Consider the following 19,494-nt stretch of genomic DNA (forward strand, 5'->3'; position numbering starts at 1 on the left):
AAAGGCAGCTTATGACGCCTGCAAAAACGGTTAACAGGAAATAGATTGGGCCTCAGGCCCCTGGGGAGCTCCTAGGACACTTTACATCTGAGTCACACTTTGTTGTAACAGGAAACCCTGTCTCTGGGAAGCATCTATGAGTAAGAAAACGCACAAAAATGAAAATATCTGAAATATATATAACCTCCGATCTGACTATCATAGCACTAAGAATGTGAAATCAAAAGATAATAGCCATCTTATTTAGATTATAAGAACAGAGTAGATGAGAGGGATACTTTGAAGACTGATATTCTGAAACAGGAATGTTGAGTTAATTCATTATCCAAAAAACTTTGTTTCCCATGTAGCCCTAGACCATGTTTTTCCTTCACCTGTGGGAAAGCTGGCAAATGGCAACGCTCAAAGCCTATCACATGGCAAGCTCAAGGGACCAAAGATTATCCCACAGTTACAAAGCCTACCAATACGTCACACAATTCTGAGAGGTACACCAACTATAAATGTTTTACCAGAACTACAACTGAAGTTGGCTAAAACAACTCCACCCCTGCATCGAGGTACTAGGACAAAAAAAAGCTGGTCTATGTTTAAGCAAGGGGTAAAAACTGAGCTAGAACTTTCCTCAAAATCCTGTAATAAGTATTAAAACATAATTGCCAAAGAATCATGAAATAAGTATGGATTCCTCACATGAAATCCTTCTGATCACTTAGGTAAAGGACACGATCCTTCCTGTAATCCTAGTGCTAGGGAGGCTGAAAATAGGAGGATCACTACTAGTCCACAGTGAGACCTTATACGAAATACATTAAAACAATAAAAAATAAAATAAAATACAGCGAAAGCAATCCTTGTGTGTCATCCAGGACATCAGTCATAGAAGGAGGGGTGCTGGCCCTAGCTCAGTTCTTTAAGGGGGCTGCTTCCACAAAGCTGGGAGCCTCAGGTTGCTGTAGTTCGATCCCCACAACACTCCAGCCAGCCAAAAGTGCCCTGAAGGCATTCAAGGAGCAAAAAAAAAAAAAAAAAAAAAATCCTTATTCCATTTCTTCAATCCCCGGTCGCACAAAAAAAAAAAAAAAAGAAAAGAAAAGAATCATAGAAGGAAAGCCAACTTCCATTGACCAAGGGACACTCTGAAAAACTTTAAGAGGCTACCAAAACCTGCAGCCGAGTTTCAGGTCAAGTTTCCCACATAAGCCTCCAATTTTCTTCTTCACATTATCACCAATACTAAAAGCCAAACGGCTTGGCCTAGAGAAATCAAACAGTGTTGGCACACGGCCGCTACTCACCCACTGAGGCCCCCGGTGCAGTTCCCGTGGAGGCAGGGGCTGCTCAGGCACTCATTCACCTGCGAGTAGCAGCTGAGATGATGGGGACCTTCAGGGCACACGCAGCGGAAACCGTTCACGTCGTTGATGCACGTGGCACCCTTGCGGCAGGGGTTGGAGGCACACTCATCGATGTCAATGTTACATCTCTGCCCTGCAGAGAAGGGGTAGTGTTATGCAAATTCCACTGCTCAAGGAACAGACCCCAACTAGGCAGATCCTCTTTATCTGCACAGCCTATAAGGTGCTCTAGGGTGGCAAATGTCAAGATGTTAGAAATAAGACATTTGAAAGCACCTCATGCATGCAGAGAGGTAACGAGCACAGTAGCATCTGATAATGAAGCAAAGTTAACAGAACACTGAAACAGAGCATTTTGATAACTATAGATAGATAGATAGATAGATAGATAGATAGATAGAGATATAGATATCATTCTGCTTCAATTTAGGAATGGGGAAACTTCGTAAGGCATTGAAGGAATCACAAATGTCATCAGTGTCTTAAGAAAGCTATTTGTACTCAAAAAAATGTCCTCACGCTAGCCTCATGACATGCTTTCTGCCAGCCTGCCACAGGCTCACTGCTTCAGTTAGCCAATCTCTTATAAATCACAATTAACTGGAATACTTAGTCAACAGACTAACTTAGGTTAATGATTACACTGACTAAGAAGAAAAGCTATTCTGTTTTCATTCTTATAGTTTCATTAATCGTTTTCTGCCTCAAGAGGCAATCTCTAAGCATGATTTTATTGCTCCTTAGTAACTAAGAAAACAATTCCATGTCTCCCCGTGTACTCCGGTGGCTCTCAAACTTTAACATGTGGAATACTCAAGGTATTTCTAAATGAGATTCTTGGGCCCTACTGCCACAGACTGAAATACAGGCTTCCAAATACTAGACTGGGAGAAATCCTGCCCTAAGGAATTATACTTAACACCCTGTAGTAGTACAGATGATGGGAGTATATGACGTTGAAGGAAGTTCTTCCTCCACAACATGCCCGAGACTGAAGTGTGAAACGAGGTCTGTGACAGCCTTGCTCCTCACTACTCTGGGCTGAATCCATTCCCAAGTACCAGCTTTTACAAGCGCTTTGATTTGTTAAAATTTCAATAATTGAGACTGAACTACATCCTCTGAAATAATGTGGAATTTAAAATTTTCTAATAATTCTAGAAGTGAGTGAAATCAAGCAACTGCTGTGAAGGAATTTATAAATTTTAAAGACTACAATGCTCCTGATTCAAAAGTTTTCAAAAATGCACCTTGTGGGGCCTTGGGAGATGGCTCAAATAAGTGCTTCCCTGGCAAGGGCAAGGGCCTGAGTTCAATCCCCAGTTCAAAAAAAAAAAAACAGAATTAAAAAAAAATGCACCTTGTTTAAATTTAAGAAAGAGCAACCTTGCATTTAGCACAGGAAATTCCAAATGAAACAGATACACACCCTGTAAAGTACGGGTATTAACATTTTTTCACCCTCCGTTGCTCTCCAAACCATTATTGGTGGTTCTTGTGGTGAAGACCCATAATCTGGAAGTGGTTACTCCTTGCTTCTAAGCATTTTATTAAGAACTCAATTTAAAAATACTTTTTCCTTGACCTCGACCACTGGTTCTTTGAGATGTTTGCCAGTGGCACCAGAATACGAACTAGAGTCCCTACAGAGCTGCCTGGGTCTGCGGTTCCCTGAAGGATGACAGGAAACAGCCTCGTTCACTGCTGGCTCTTTCAAAGCATCTCTGTAGACGTCACTTTTCCCGGTTTTCTTTCTGTATGGTTTTGTTTGCTTGTTTGCGGTTTGTTGTTTAAGAGATGGGGTCTCACTATGCTGCTCATACTGATTTGGAGTCCCTAGGCTTGAGTGGTTCTGCTGCTTTTTCCAGTATATATATGCATGTATGTGCTTCTGTATGTATTTATGTGTGTAGTGTGCTGGGCATGAAACTTGGAGCCTTGCACATGCTAGGCACATGCCCTACCTCTGATCTACCTGCACAGCCCTTCATTTGAGGTGAAATTTTTCCTGCAATAGCTATGCAGGCCATCTTTATGTGAGAGTACTAAGCACCTTACTGCCCTGCTGTGTGGGCTGGCAGGTGCTCCAAGAGCCAGGTCCTGCTCTCTCAATGTCCACCCAGCATCAGACAGAGCTCAACCACGTACCGTGGAGGTTCAGGGATTGCTGCAATGAGCAGTTATTTTGAGTTTTCCACTCAATAAGGACTCCAAGAATCGGTACTTGCTGAACAGTACAGTCTAGACACTAGATTCTGGCTGGAGAGCAAATGGGTTGTATGCGGGTCCTACTCATCCATCCATTCAGCCAGATTTCCGAGCAGTAGATACTGCCAACAGGGAGACTAAGGGTGTCCCTGCCTGCTGGGAATTCACAGTGCTCTGACTCGCCCGAAAACACGAGCACAGCAAGCTCCACCGCTCAGCGGCCTTATTTGTTAAGAATGCAGCAGAGATTCCTTTCTGGACTGTTAGAATTTAAGAACACAATGGGTTTGGAGATGCTTTAGAAACCAGAATTTGAGGGCCAGCCAGATAGCTCAGCAGATTAAAGCACCTGGTCAGGCAGACACAGGGACCAGGGTCCAATCCCTGTCATAATGTGCCGGCCCTGGGGCGCACTGAAACGGCGCATAGAAAAAACAATTTTATAGTTTGTAGTACCTTGTAGGATTAGCATATGATTCCTTACTTTCCTGCATTTAATCAGAAAGTATCAAAAAGTCCTAAAATGGAATACTTTTTCTTTAAAAATCTTTTTTTTTTTTGTATTTTAGGGAAGGGTCTACAGAATGTTCAGGGTCTTACTACTAGATCGGACTCCTAGTGATCCTCCTGTTTACAGCCTCCCAAGAGCTGGGATTACAGGCTTGCTGCCACCACACCCAGTCTCAAGTCACTGTCTCAGTGTGCCCTGGGGGGGGTGCAGGGCCAGCAAGGCAGGCCTGGGATCAAACCCCTGGCCCCTGCCCCTGCTCCAGGCGCTTTAATCCGGTGAGCTATTTGACAGGCCCTCCCTTTAAATCTTTTAAAGCTATTATTAAAATAGTAGGAGAAAAACATTAAAATAAAGAGAAAGAATAAAACACCTCATATTTACTGTTCATGGGTATAGAGAGTCATCGTAGATGATTTTTCACTAGTTGATGTAAAAAAACCAAAAAAACCCTCAGCCACAGAAACCAGCTCCAAGAGCAGGGTAACAGCCAGTAACCAAAGCATTCCATTTCTTTATTATGTGCTTTCACACTACGCTATGTTTATTTTAGAATATTTTTATATCTTCCTTGACCTTGCTGAGTTCCCAAATTGAAAAGAGAAATAATATGATTCACTGACATTTCAATAATAAGTTAGTCCAGTAGAAAGCCTTACATAAATCCCAAAATAAGCCACCGCGGGCGGAGGTTGCGCAGTACGCAAGGAATGGGCCCTGGCCCCGGCCCAGGCCACCAGGGTGGGGCCCCAGCTGCCGCACGGGCAGCATCATTCCACCTCTCTCAACCATGGATTTCTCGATACTCAGCAATGACAACAGCTTGGACTGAGATACGGCATTTAGTTGGACAATTAAGTCCTTAATACACATGAGCCATTCTTTTTACATTACTCACTTAGTGATAAGGCCTGACCATCCTACCTAGCACAGACGCCTGTGCCATCTGACTTTGGGGCACCAACTTTCGGGACAGACAAGTCCATCAGGCCACCACAGCAGCACGGCACCTGGGCATGAAAGCATTGGGCGCCACTGGCTTCTCGGTGCTCTGCGGTGAATGGGAGTCACTGAGACCTACCGGAGCCACCAACATTACTGTACAGGGCTTGCAGTCACAACAAGCAGTGGAAATGCTCATGAAACAGAACAAAGTTCCCAGCAAGCAAATGGCAGGCATCTTCCTCACTTGGGGCCCTTTGACAGATTCTTTCAAAAGCTCTGAAGGGAGCTTCTCACCTGGGGAACAAATGACCATGAGAATTATTCATGCATGAGTGCCTGCTGCAAGGCGACCTGTCCAGAAACAACAGAATACACCGTGTATTGTTCCTCTGATGATATCAATCACAGACTCTGGTGTAGGTGAGGACCAGGACTCCCCGGGAGCCTCCAGAATGTTGGGATCAGCAAGGTAAAGATGAAGGTAGTAGTAAGAAGGAAAAAGGAGAGAGGTGCATGGTGCGCGTGCGAACAAATGCAAATGCTCTACTGTTTATACTTTAGGAAGAATTAGATGCAAAATTATTTCATTATTTTTGTCTTTCTCACTCGTGGTAGGCAAATTAGGATGGTTCCTTCAAACAATGACCTCCTCCTTCTGAGATGAAGGACCCTGAGAAAAGCCACTGGCGTTTTCACACAGGTTTACCTTTACAGAAGACAGTGATCACTGCCTACAGGAAAACTAAGGTGGCTTTGGTGGCAACATAACCCATGAACAGCAATGGACCGCTATTGTTTGTTGGGGAATTATTCTCCAGCAGCCAAAAACATGTGGTCTGAGATCCTTAATGAATGAAATGGTAAGTTTCCATTTAGAAGACACTTAAAAGCCACACAGTGGCTTAGAGAAGAGCAGAAGCAGATTCCCACTTTCCAGAGAGACCAAGAAACAGGTGACATTTGAATGGCAATATCCCCTTAGACGTCATTTTCCCAAGTGGTGGTGCTGAAGGAGAGGCCCAGGACAGGCAGCATACCTGTGAATCCTGGCGAGCACACGCAACTGTAACGACTGACGCCATCCACACACACGCCATGGACACAAGGGTTGCTGGCACAGTCATCAAAATTAATTTCACAGTTAACTCCTGCGAAGAGAGGACCAAAGAGAAACGATTCCATGTTACCATACAAGCATTACAGTTGCTGCTTGTGACCTTATGCGTTAAGCAGTTTATGGAGAGCCCATGCACCCTGGCAAAGAATACAGCAACGCTTCTCAGAGTACAGCTCACAGAGTCTTCCAGGGAAGGGGGGTGGAATGTTCGTAGTGCAAGGCTGCTTATACTCATGCTCAGCCGTTATCTGTCCTTTTCACTGTTTGGAATTCACACTGGTGGTGCAAAGTAATGTGTGCAAAACTGCCGGCCTCTCATCAGGCAGCAGTACCAAGCTGTACTGCCCGTCACGGCCTTGTCACACCCGCAGGTCCAGATGTAAGCAAACCTGGGCGCCACTTTCACCTAAGAATGGCTTTCACAAAGGGGTTACAATGGTGGATTTTGTACCTTCACGAAATCCCAAACCTAGAGTGTTATCTCTACCACTTCATGTGAGGCAATGGGACGTACACATCAAGTACTTCTTTCTGTCCTTCTTTGTAGGACTAGAGAGCTCAAGCTCGAACCAGAGACCCCGGACAACATCCTGGGCCCCTTCTGGTCTTGATCCCTCTGGAAGGTAGAAATGTTGTGATAACCTTTATTTATTTATTTTAAAGGACTAAGTACATCCAATACGCACGTTGTAGCCTGAATGGAATAAAAAGAGAAAGGAAGGCTTACTGCCTGGTGCCTGCTTAGCTATGGACTGCTTATCCTCTGGGACGATCTCAAGCTAGTTTTTGTTACATAAAACCCAAAGAAAGTAATTACACAGTAACATCATGAAAGCAGATGAGAAAAGGCAACTGAAAGCGACTCTGCTATGGCGCCCTACCTTGGAATGAGCCAATGATGGACGGAAACCTCTACAAACTCTGAGTTAAACTTTTCCTCCTCTAACTTGTGTGTGTCCTGTATTTTGTCCCAGCAACAAGAAAGTGATTAAAACAGTGATTATTATGTGCACCTTTTGTGATTTTTCTCTATTCCTTTCAGCTAAGCTGAGAATCCAACTGAGTTACCCCTGTTTTAAAGATGGTACAGCATGAGTCAGGGCAAGCTGAGCTGAGAACTATGCCGTCTCTGGTCCCACAACTCTATGCCTTCTCCCATGCCATGCTTTTTTGCAGTTCTAAGGAGGCTGTCCTTTCTTACTAGCCATAAGGGAGAAAGCAATCTCTCCATATTCCAGTTACAGGCAAGTGCCCTTAGGAGTTCCTCCAGTCTTCCACTAACAACGCTCTTACTCTCCTTTCCTGAAGGCAGCCTGAGGAAGCCCCTGCAATCCAAGGTGGCTCTCGCTCCACGGCCGCTGTCTACTCAAGTGGAGCTGACATCTGGGTTAAGCCCAGTCAATGAATGTCTATATGGACATTTGACCTGCATGACCTAGGCCCACAAACTGCCCTGCTTTGTGCTCTTTTCTCCAAAGCCTTCCGATTCCATTCCTACTAAGAATCTGTAAGAGGCTTCTGTGTTCCTTCACGAGATTGTTTTTTTAAATCTGTATATAATAAGCATTTTTTCAGTAGACTATTTTGTTTGTTAACAATTTCAACTATCTCAAGCTGGTTTTTTGTTACATAAAACCTAAAGAAAGTAATTACATAGTAACATCAGAAAAGCAGATGAGAAAAGGCAACTAAAGGGGACTCTGAATAGTTTATTTAATTACCAGTGAGTGAAATTCACAGCAAAACCTAGCGAGCTACCACGTGTCTCTTCTCTGCAGACCCTGGCCCAAACACCAACCCACAGAAATGGACCAGACTATAACTGGGTCAAGGATTCAGACACTGGGAGAGGCTTCATAATGGCTCACTTAATGAACTTTCCACCCGGGTCCTGGCACATACAAGTCAAGTTCTTTCTCCACCCATGACAGACCAACAATTCTTTACTTTGCTGTAGCTCTTTGCCTGAATTCTTGCAACAGCTGCCGGAGTGGATCTGGCAGGGTTCTCAGACTTTCTGGGCCTTTCCTTCAAAGCTGCCTGTGCAGAAACTTGTATTTACTTCTTGCCTTTTTCTCAGTAACAGCTCCTTGCACCGTGGCTTCCCAGCCTCCCCAGAAAACACACCTGATCTGTCCTGACATAATGATCCAATCCCAGAGAAAACAACCCACTCGCCAATCCACCATTCACTCCACATCCAGGGAGTTTGTTATAACGAGGACCATGACAAAGCCGAGAGCAGTCCCTCCATTCTAAAGGCATCCACTCACTGCTTGTAAGTTGCTCCAATTTCTTTTCCTATGGCCATTGCTCATGTCTGGGGACCAGCCCGGAAGCAAATTGCCTTTGGAAGCTTCACAAAGATCCATTCAGGCCTTTGAGGGAGTTATCTCAGTGTGGGGAGGGGGAGGCATTCTCAGCTGTGAAGGCATGGGATGTTTTTCGTATGCTTGGGCAATTCAAAAAGGACTTTGTTTTTACACTTGGCCTGTGTGAGGCCCTGGATGAAGTCCAGACCCTGCAACAAGTTGGGAGAGATGGATTTGGAAATAACACAATCAAATGAGGGCAGCTACCTCCCCCTGCCTCTGCACAGGCCATTTTCCTTGAGTTCAGGATGAATGTCTGCATAAATCATCCCAATATTGGCAGCCTCCTCTCTAGCAAGGGCACACATCAGTTAATCTTCCACTCATACATCTGCCTTTGATCCAGGACACAGAACTTCTCTGTCCATTAGCCACGGTGGGGACCATAACCACCCTTCACATCTAAGAACCAGAAGGCGGTGAAGACTGAACCGCTGCTGCCTGCAAAAACCATTCCAAGTCTCCTCAAGAAGGTTCCGCAGTCCACACACCTAACAGGGGCCTTCCCACAGGGTCAGGGACTGCCATGGAACTCTGGGGACAGGCAGCGAGCTCTGTGCACCCCAGGCCACAGTCGCCACAATGCACTGGCTTCTCTCCCTTAAAATCTCTCCAAAATGTCTGAGGCCCTCCTGATGCAAGTGGCATAAGAACAATGTCACACTGAACAAGAGACAGGAAACTGCAGGAAGGGAAAAAAGAGAGAAAACAAAAGAAAGTGAGGAAAGAGAAAAGAGGAGAGAGGACAGGACACAGGGAGGGAACAAAGGAAAGCAGGAGGAAAACTTCATTAACCTAAGCAGGAGTGGCTGAAAGAAAAAGAACACCCGCCAAGCCACAGAGGTGAGGCTTTCCTTTTCAAAAACCCCATACATTGAAGCAGTAAGCCCGAGTTGACTAAAAACACAAAGCAACAAAAGCACTAGATTGGCAGAGTCTGGTCTCCAGCTTCTCCACTGAACAGTCGTCTGCCTCGGAGCTACTTATGGCTTTGCTTGCGCTTCTCCAAGTCAGGGCTGGACACTGGGTTTCTGAGCAGATGTCAAGAGAAGTGGAGGCGTCTGTAGGAACTGTGTTTGCGAGCAGTGAGACCCTGAGCACGCAGCCACCCGTGCTCACCTGAGGTGCCCGGCTGGCAGTTGCACTGGTAGCCATTCACAAGGTCGATGCAGCGCCCGTCGTTCAGGCACGGACTGCTGTAGCACTCGTCAATCTGGTCACTGCAGATGGCGCCCATGTACCCAAGGTTGCAGATGCACGTGTAGGAATCGATCCCATCCTGGCACTGGCCATGATGGCAGGGATCGGGGTCACAGTTGTCGATGTTCTCTTCACACAACAGACCGGTGAAACCTGGGGGAGGATGTGACAGAGAAATCATGAGAGCCGAGGTAGACACGGTGCACCTCACCCCAAGGGCAGTTCATCCATTCACCACACGGGGAACAATTAGAATGGCCAGTGCGGAGAGTGACTCAGAGAGCTCCTTTGAGAAGGGCAGCCTGGAGATGCGCGCCCTACCTGAAGATTCCCGGTCAAAGCTGCAGAAAAGAAGCACCTCGGTGACCAAAACTGATTTCCTTTTAAAAGCGCTTTGTTCTGAGCTGCTTTTTACTGGTCGGCAAGAGAATCCTCTAAATGCCTGCCTTCTTGCTTGTGTCTGGATTCCCGTCCTCCCAAGCCCAGCCCACAGGTACAAATTAATGCTTTTGTGCATCTTCTCTCCCAGTTCTGACTTTGAAGAGCACAGACTATTTCTTCATTCCTGTCGATCCCTCTCAGAGTGCTGTGTGTGCATATGAGGTTTTTAATAAATGCTCAGTGAATTCACTGAGTGGACCAGGTATGAGCATTTAATTGAAAAGGAGCGAGCAAGAGTTCCTGCATGCAGGGCTACATCACAGGCGTATTCCACCTTGTCCTACGGAGCTGCATGAGGCCTCTCACTGGGGTTGCTCATGAGTCCGAGGGGTCTGGTCTCTCCTCAGGGGAAGCCTGTGCTCCACAGGAAGAGTCTGACCTGGGAAGGCAAAGCCTGCAGCTTCTCCAAGGAACACAACAGTCTGTAACAGAAATGCAAGCGCAGGGTCTCTCTGGAGATGGTCCCCCCTAAGTAAGGCTAACAGTGGCCATATTAAATTTCTGGATGATCTGGGGACTAAGTTTCCTTTTCTGTGGTGATAAACTGCACTATGTCTGTAATCCTTTAAGAACCCATTCTCTAAAATAACAGTGCCCTGAGATATATTCCTAACATCTTTCCCAAGCAGACATATAACAGAGAAAATCACATTTCCTAGTATTTCTAGGCTTTCTCTACTGACCTGCAGAGCAGCAAATGCATAATGGGGACATGTGGCTCAATGAAGCCCACTCCCAAGAGAAATGTGACCAGAGATCAAGTCATGTAGCACAGTGAACAGATCCTTTCGGATAGTAGAAGCGAAAGTCAGCAAACAGCCCCACGCTTTCCCAGGTACAGCTCTCCTGGCAGTTACATGCCTGATTCCAAAGAAGTCACTCATGAGGTACAGAAAACTACTGCAGAAACACACACTCAGCCCTCCAACTCTCAGCCACAGCCCCTGGAGACACACAGACCCCCTGCAGAAAGCCCAGACACCAACTTTTTTCCACAGAGATCCACAGAGAAGGCTCTTTCCCAATAGAGTTGGTAAAGCCAGCTGCAAACTCTGCTACCCACGTCGATCCAGAACAACACGGGCACCAGTGGGAGGTCCTGGCCTGCCCACTGCCTTTGTGGAGGAGGGAGGTGCAGGAGGAAGAACCACAGTAACAGAGAAAGCAGCCAGCAGTTCTCCCCACTGGACAGCACCTGCCCGTGAGGGTCAGCAGAGCCCTCTCTGTGTTCTCCAGCAGAACAGCGGGCAGAGGAAAGTCGCCGCACTGTGCAAAGAGCTCTCCCAAGGGCAGCAAGGTGAGCAGGCTCTCACCTGTGGCGCACTGGCATTCGTAGCCATTCGGGTGATCGATGCACTTAGCCCCGTTGAGACACGGAGTGCTGGAACAGTCGTCGATGTCAATCTGGCAGACTGGCCCCGTGAAACCTTGAAGAGGGACAGGGGTACACAAGTCAGAGACCGGCTGTGCCCTTCTTCACCGACAGGTTGATGCCGCTGGGTGGGAAAGGCCCCAGCAGGGCAAACGTCGGGAGGATCACCCGACAATAAGAGCCTCCAGCATGCAACTTGGACCCCTGGAGGAGGATCCTGTCAGAGGCTCTTTTCTCTCCACTTCCGCTCTCACCTCAGGAGAGAAACTGCTAAGATACATCGGGCAGAGCCTCACACAAGGGACTACACCTCAGAGGCAAAAGGGCACCTGTCTAAAGGAGACAGGTGGCATGCCTTCAACGAGAGCATCAAAATACAAGGGACAGACAGGGTCTCGGGGAAAATCTTAGTGTTCGTTGTCTGTATGGTCTAATGAATTAAACTATGTAAAAATAGTTTGGTTTTTTTTTTTTCCAAGCTGATTAATAGGACATTTTCCATAATTAATACATTGTACATTGTTATCTTCTCAGAGGTCATCCACAGCACAAGAAGCAGCCAGCACATCCCATCCAAACACTACTACTACAAATTCTTCCTCTCACTGAACCAAGCAAAAGCAGCCATACATCTATGCTAACTATTCTGTATATTCAAATACAAAATGGTCCTTCCTCTGTATCCCCCTCTCCAGTTCAGTCCTGTCAGAGATGGGTATTCTATTGGCATCTAAATATTATAGGTGCTTGAATTCAGCAAGACAATCCAACACAGTCCAGCAGTTAAACTATGCAAAAATAGTCATCTCACAGAGGGGCTTCCTTAACATGATCTGTGGGGGAAACTCAGATCCAAGATGGCCTGGAACTTCGGCTCCTGTGAGGGTGAGTGCCAGGCACAGACACACACGGTCAGGACCATGCAAGGCCAGGTGTGGACCTGGGGCAGCCAGCCAACACAGCTCCACACACAGCTCTCAGCAGGAGCCACTTTCAAGCTCCCTCCCACAGCCCCACATATTCCCTCCCTGCGGCCTGCGGGCTGCGTGTTACGACGGATAGGAGGGTGGTAGGCACTTACCAGGGGGACACAGGCACTGGAAGCGATTCACTTTGTCCACACACTGCCCACTGTTCACACAGGGGTTGCTCTGGCACTCATTTATCTCTATTTCACAGTGTACACCTTTGAAACCTGCACAAAATGCACCACACACAGTTCAGAGGCACAGCAGGGCATAATCCAGCAAACAAAATAAAAATGTGTGGAGATGCACGTGACTTCTATGAGCATCAAAATTTCTGTCAAGAGAAAGGGATTTTGCCATGATGGGAACCAGTCCATAAAACGGGCATAAGAGTGGACACTGCGATAGACTGTGATCAGAGCAAAGATGAGTGACTTCCAAAGACACTGATGGGCCAGGGAGACAGCTCAGCCATCTAAGTGCCTGCCTGGCAAGCGCAAGGACCAGGGTTCCAGCCCCTGCACCAGACCCTGAAACCCCAGGCATGCCATGCTGGTCACTGAAACCAGGCATGGTGGTGTATGCCTATAATCCCAGCGCTGGGGAGGCTGAGACAGGAGGACCACTGCAAGTCTATACCAAATAAATAAATAAAACATTAAAAAAAAAGAAAAAAAGACGCTGAGGGGCTTAACCTGCAAACAAAGACATTTCCATCTTTTCTGTGGCCAATCCTTTCTGGACTTTCTGGACAATGCTGACCCCAGTGGATTCCTACTTATCCTAAGGATCGGCTGCTTGAAGCTTCTGTTGCTCACAGAGTGTAGGTCTAAGTCTGGAGGGCCTTCCAAGACCAGAGTGGCTGGAATCCATCACTGGGCACAGCAGCTGCCCTCAACCGTCCCTTTAAGTGAGACATAGCTGTGTCCTTGACAATTAAAAACGGTCTCTGCAGAACACCATTAGACTGGTGCTGCACGCCAGCTAAGTGGAAATTTCCTGTGTCATTGTGAATAAAATCCCTTTCTGTAAGTATTTATAATTTAGCAAACTTGCTACTTGGGATTCTTAGGGTAAATTGCTTCTGAAATTTTCTATCACATGCATTTGGCTTCTGACATAGTTGGCTTCACACAGCTATAGGGATCCAGCACTACTTATGGAGCTCCCTTCTACAACCGAGGGGTCTGCCCAGGAGCCTGTCCTCCAACGGCACAGTCAGCCCAGGGAATAAAAAGCAGTCGCCACCTTCTCCCAGGCCAGTGAGAAAGTTTAGCTGACTAAGCACCCGATCAGGAAAGCACAGAGACCTGGGTTCGTTCCCTGGCACCACCTGCTATGCTGGGAGCAGTCTGAGCCAGCCACCGAGACTGGGTGTGGTATGCACACCTATAATCCCAGCACTGGGGAGGCTGAAAACAAGAGGATCACTATTAGTCCAAGCTGCATAGTGAGACCCTGTACCAAATACATCAAATAGATGATTGACAGATACGTAGCTAGACAGATAGCTAGATAGATAGACAGAGAAGACAGACAGACAGACAGACAGACAGACAGACAGACAGACAGACAGACAAAAGCAGCCCCCGAGCATGTACTGCAGCAGTTCCCGAGGCTCCCAAGCCATCCAGGGCACCCCTCCTCATGCAATCACTGTGGGTCCTCTCACCTGGCATGCACAGGCAAGTGAAGCCACCTATCTTATCCAGGCAGGTGGCATCGTTCTGGCAAGGGTCAGAGTGACATTCGTTGATGTCCATCTCGCAGCGAGGCCCCGCGTAGCCCCTCAGACACTCGCAGTGGAAGGCGCCGTCTGTGTTCACACACTTCCCCGCGTGCTCACAAGGATTGCTGTTGGCTGCAAGACACAGGCCCTCGTTACTGAGGCCCTAGCACCCGCCAGAGCTTCCACAGTTGTGGACTCCAGAGAGCTCTGCTGGCTACTCCGGGGCCTGGCCTGTGATGAGCCTGCTCACTCCCAATTTTCTCCTTTCTTCCTTGATTTGAGGAAAGAAATAAGACAAAAGTAATCCCCACTGGTGTACCTTTCCGTTGTTCTGCTGTCTAATGTCACAGAGCTAGGACTTTATATTAAGAATCAAGAGCAGGTCTTCCTTCCATGTATTTAGTTCCCAGAAGGGAGTCTATGGTCATGCTGAACAGGCTGGCAGCCATGAGCAGGGGAATCTGAGGTCTGGGTGTAGCGTGTTCCCGGAGTACACTATGCTCCTGGGGAGCCGATATATACTCTAAGCAAGGAGAAGAGCACTGCACTCACTCATGGCGCATTCATCCACGTCTTCTGTACAGTCAGCTCCTTTGTAGCCCTGTGGGCAGGTGCAAATGTAGTGCCCATTCAGAGGGTTGGTGTCACACAGCGCCCCCTTGTGGCAAGGATTGCTGATGCAGGCATCGTCCAGATGGCATAAGAGACCTAGCACAGGGAGGGGATGGAGGCGGGGGAGAGGCAAAAGGAAAAGAAAACGCGTCTCTCACTTGGAGAAGAGTTTTGTCTTTCACCAAGGAAGGGAAAGCTTATGAGTAGTTACTTAAAGCCCAACACTAAGATTCAGAGTCGATTTCCCCTCTGCCTGATGTACCTCAGGGACACAGAGAAGGCAGCAGCGAAACAATTTGGTGCTACCAAGAGCCCTTAGCTGTACCCTCCCCCCCGGGTGGACACGTGGGACACGACAGAAAATCGGAAGGAAGACATGAGAAAATTGGCGCATCCTCTGTAGGAAGCGCCTGATTTCACAGATAGAAGAAGAAGATACCCAGTTAAATCTGCATTTCTGGAAAACAAGGAGTGTTTGTATGAAAGTGTCTGAAACAGTCTAAGCCGCCTGCATTTTATCCGCTATCTTTCTTTACTCGTGTCCCACTCCCTGATGATTACGGTCCCATCAGAAGAAGACAGCGATGAAATGACCACCGCCAGCCTCTGCTAGCGCAGCCCTTCGGGAGCACCGGCACGGCAGCCTCAGGTGCCTCCGCAGCCGGCAAGACACCGCTAGTCTTCCTGATCTTCGGGGCTTTAGTGTGAACTGCGCTTTGCACTCAGCAATTAACTGAGGCTTCTCTCATAAAAAGAGTGTGACTTCAGAAAGGGAGAAACACATGAACATTTCAAAACTTTGGGGCAGAAAGGTCTTTCAGCTTAACTACCCTCTCCCATCCCATCGGTCCCCACGCTGCTCTTCCATCCCTAGGACTGGAAGCTATTAAAGCGAGAGACGGGGCCAGGGTGCCAGCTCAATGGCCTAAGTGTCTGCCTGGCAAGTGCAAGGTGCGGAGTCTGATCCCTGGTACGGCATGAACAACAACGACAACCGAGAGGCTGGAGCACAGTGAACTGGGTAGTCAGGAAGTCCTCTCCCTCACAGGAATATTTTCATAGACACAGAGAGTTGAAATATATTTCAGGGCTTCTCCTGCCAACTTCTGAGAAAATGGATTATTCCTTTTTAAAATGAAATCTGTGAATCCATTTATTTGTCATCTAGTCTGAATTTTTTTCCACTCCTAAGTCTTAAAAGAGTTTTGCAGAGCTCCAAAGACCACAGCAGCTAGCTTTCAGTTTCTGGAATAAAAAAATCAATAATACACGGAACTGAGATGAGAGACGAAAGTCCTACAGAAGGAGACTGCCTTCACCGCGGCAGCAGCAGGGTCCTGCGGGATGCCTCTCACAGAGGAGTATTCACAGTGCACAGCTGCCAGACCAAAGAGAAGGCAGGGCCCGGTGCGCTTCCCCTCCCACTGCCTAGGCCCAGTCCCACCCTGCGGAAGGCTCACCTGCCTTCCCCTCGGGACACATGCAGGAGAAGGAGGCCACGCGGTCGATGCAGGTGGAGCCCGGCGTGCAGGACGCGAAGGCGCAGTCGTCGATGTTCTCGCTGCAGTCGTTTCCGCTCCAGCCGTTCACGCACACGCAGCCATAGCCCCCGTTGCGGTTGGTGCAGGTGCCTCCGTTCTGACAGGCGTTAGGCTGCAGCAGGCACTCATCCACATCCTCTGTGCAGAATTGCCCTTTGGGAGGAGAGAACCTTGGATGAGGGGACTCAGGTCTCAAAGGATGTGCATCGCACCTGCTCCTGCGCACTCCTTACTGCCACGTGCCCTGTTTCCAGCAGTCCAGGCCTTTGTGGGGATCTTAAGGCCACCTTCAGCCAAATGATATTTGTTCCAAGCAAGTCATCTAAAGAAGAATACTAACTGCTATCCCCAGTGACTGTGACGTGACAATTCAGCCTTCCCACCGATCAGATCCTTTACTCACTTAAACCCCAGGGAGAAGGTCTAAAACACATGTAAGGAGAAGAATTAACGAGAGAGAATCCAAGTATCAAAACACTAGAGCAACTGTTCTGGGTTGTATCAATGTCAATGTCCCGGTTGTGACACTGTGCAGTAGTTTTGCAAAACAATCTTACTATTGGGAAATACATGGTAAAGAGTACTGAGTATCGCTCATCAGTTCTTACAACCATGTATGGAACTGTAATTATCTCAGAGTCTACAGTTTGCAAAATGTTAGGGCAAGCAAGGCTAGAAATCTTCAAAGAGATGAAGAATAAAGAAAATCTAGTAAAGTGTGGCTATATAAAAGGCAAGGCCAAGAAGAGTGAGAGTGGAACAAACTGTGCTGAGCGTGAGGTACAAAGTCCGTCCAGTGTAACAGGAAATGGGAAAAGGACCAGTCTGCTCGGCCTGAAACAGAACATGATGATAACCATCAGACCAGAGAGGCGATCCGGGCCACTGCGACAGCGATGGTGGGACCATGGCTGCAGCCAGCCAGCAGGGAACAAGACTTACAGTCCCTGCAACCCAAGAGTTGGTGATTAACAAAAGCAGTTTAGTGCCAAGCTGCCCAAGCTGTAAAACGAACAAATGCATTTGTCATAGTTGGGGGTCCTTACAAATTAGAAAAGAAACTAAAATTGAGATCATCTGAATGCTCTAAAATATGACAAGCTGCTGAATCTCAAAAAATATTGTGCTGCATTGGCCAAGCATTGGCTGTGACTCATCCACATGGCTGCACTGATAAAGGTTCTACAATCTGAGGTATAGGATCTCAGGACAAATCCTGAGGGCATTTCACTGACCTTCTCAGACCAAAAAGCTACAACTCTTGTTGCATAGGTCCTGCTTTGCCTTGGTCTTAACCATCCAGCAGAAAAGTATGAAGACGAAATTATAAGAAATAAAGCCATGCTGTTAAGTTGAGCTGTGGGGGACTCAGGTCAATAATTTCTGACATTGCCAGTTAAACAGAAGACCCAATGCTATTATGGGCTACTGGACTCTTTTAGAATATTTTGCTGAGTTTACACACCTATAATATTCAATAACAAAACTTAGAAAAAATGGGGTATACAGATGAATGTCCATTTTGTATCTGTGTATTCAAAGTGGTTGGGATAGATATATAGTTACATTCTGTTAATGAATAGAATGATTTTTTCTAATGGTGTTTGTAAATAGGATCACAAGTCTGCATCTTGTACAGCAATTAACCACTAAGAAGAATATATGCAGTGTATTACTTGTTGAAAAATAAAAAAAAAAATAAATTAAAAAAAAATATTGTGCTGTCCTTCATTCTTCCTTTGTATAAAACAATACACACGGGGGAGGGGGGGTGTGGTTTTTCACACTATAATCCCGGCACCAAGAGAGCTGTGGCAGGAAGATCACCAGGAGTTCAAAGCCAGCCTGCGCGACATAGTGAATTCAAGACCGGCTACATGGTGAGACCCTAACTCACAAAAAAACAACACTCAATGATTAATTCATAAAAGCAGTCAGATGAAGAATGAAAATGTACATAAAATTTGTACCCAGAAAATGCCCCAGCTACCCCTGATCCCCAACACCTAATAAATCAACTGAGTGTGCATTTCAAGAAGGCCTAGCATGGCCAGCCACAGAGCCCCCACTGCTGGCAGATGGGAGCTGAATCCACCTAATCTAACTGAATGTCACTTCCTTACTTCTGTGCCTCTGCGGCTACAGTAGAGTCAACATCACTCGGCCACCTGTATTGTCTGCACACCTATCTCTCTCCCCACTTGGCTGCAAGCAACTTCAGTATAGAGACCTTGTCTCAGAAAATCCAGCACCCAGCACGGCAGGATAGGCATGTGAGGTCTCTGGACCTCTGTGTTCTGCTCCTCCTTGTACTGCATCCATACAGTGCCTAAAAGAACTGTCAGGCTGTTATAAATCCACACTCTCCATGCCACCACTGATGACCCAGGATCCCAGACAGGCTCCAAACCAAGTTGCAGCACTCAGAACACTGTCACAGGACCCAAAGGATGACATGGCTTGTTTTGCAAAGAACATGATAGGGAGAGAAATCAGAAGTGCATGGAGAGAAAAATAAAATCACAGTAACAATAAAATTGTTGGTCCCTCTTGTTCCTGAAGTCCAATGCTCCTGAGCCCACTTTGAGACATAGCTGTTCTAAAAGATGTCACCTGTAAAAGGTTTTCATAAATTGAGATGCAGTTCTGCCAGCTGCAACTCACAGTCTTGCCTAATACAGAGCAGGGGAGGGAGGCACAGGGGGAAGGAGGAGTGAGAGCGAAGTCGTGAGTGAAGGAGTGAGATGCTGAGGGAGTCAAGCGTCAATCAGTGAGTGGATGGTGGTGGCAGTGAGAGAGGAAATGAAAGAATGAATGAGATAACAAGGAAGGGAGAAAGGAAGAAAGCAAGGAAGGGAGTGAAGGAGAGGGGGAGGTGGATGCAGGGAGGAGGGGAGGGCACGAACTCAAGAGTAGTCATTTCCCCAAGGGCAGATGATGTCACCAAAGAAAACTCTGCTCTTCTACTAGCAAAATGCCACTTCAAAGTCATGACAGCTGAATTACTAGGATGCAGGTGGGATTGAGAAACAAATATATGAGCAACAGGTAGGTGAAGAGCTGTTGTAACCCGGAAACTGAGTCTTGCCTACTGTATGGACTCACACTATCTTAAATACCTAA

General features: G+C 47.0%; 1 protein-coding gene across 1 annotated transcript in view; it reads right to left on the reverse strand.

Moving 5' to 3' along the window:
* Notch2 (notch 2) overlaps positions 1-19,494 on the reverse strand; it is a 156,073-nt gene that overhangs the window by 35,489 nt on the left and 101,090 nt on the right. The window contains exons 6-13 of the mRNA XM_004646181.2: positions 16,291-16,524; positions 14,771-14,926; positions 14,162-14,350; positions 12,603-12,716; positions 11,463-11,576; positions 9,628-9,861; positions 6,057-6,167; positions 1,299-1,491 (exon numbers count right to left, since the gene is read on the reverse strand). Of these exons, the coding sequence (XP_004646238.1) occupies positions 1,299-1,491; positions 6,057-6,167; positions 9,628-9,861; positions 11,463-11,576; positions 12,603-12,716; positions 14,162-14,350; positions 14,771-14,926; positions 16,291-16,524 (1,345 nt within the window). The remainder of the gene's footprint in view (positions 1-1,298; positions 1,492-6,056; positions 6,168-9,627; positions 9,862-11,462; positions 11,577-12,602; positions 12,717-14,161; positions 14,351-14,770; positions 14,927-16,290; positions 16,525-19,494) is intronic.

The sequence above is a fragment of the Octodon degus genome, unplaced genomic scaffold (assembly GCF_000260255.1).
Source record: "Octodon degus isolate 3935 unplaced genomic scaffold, OctDeg1.0 scaffold00257, whole genome shotgun sequence".
Taxonomy (NCBI): Eukaryota; Metazoa; Chordata; class Mammalia; order Rodentia; family Octodontidae; genus Octodon; species Octodon degus.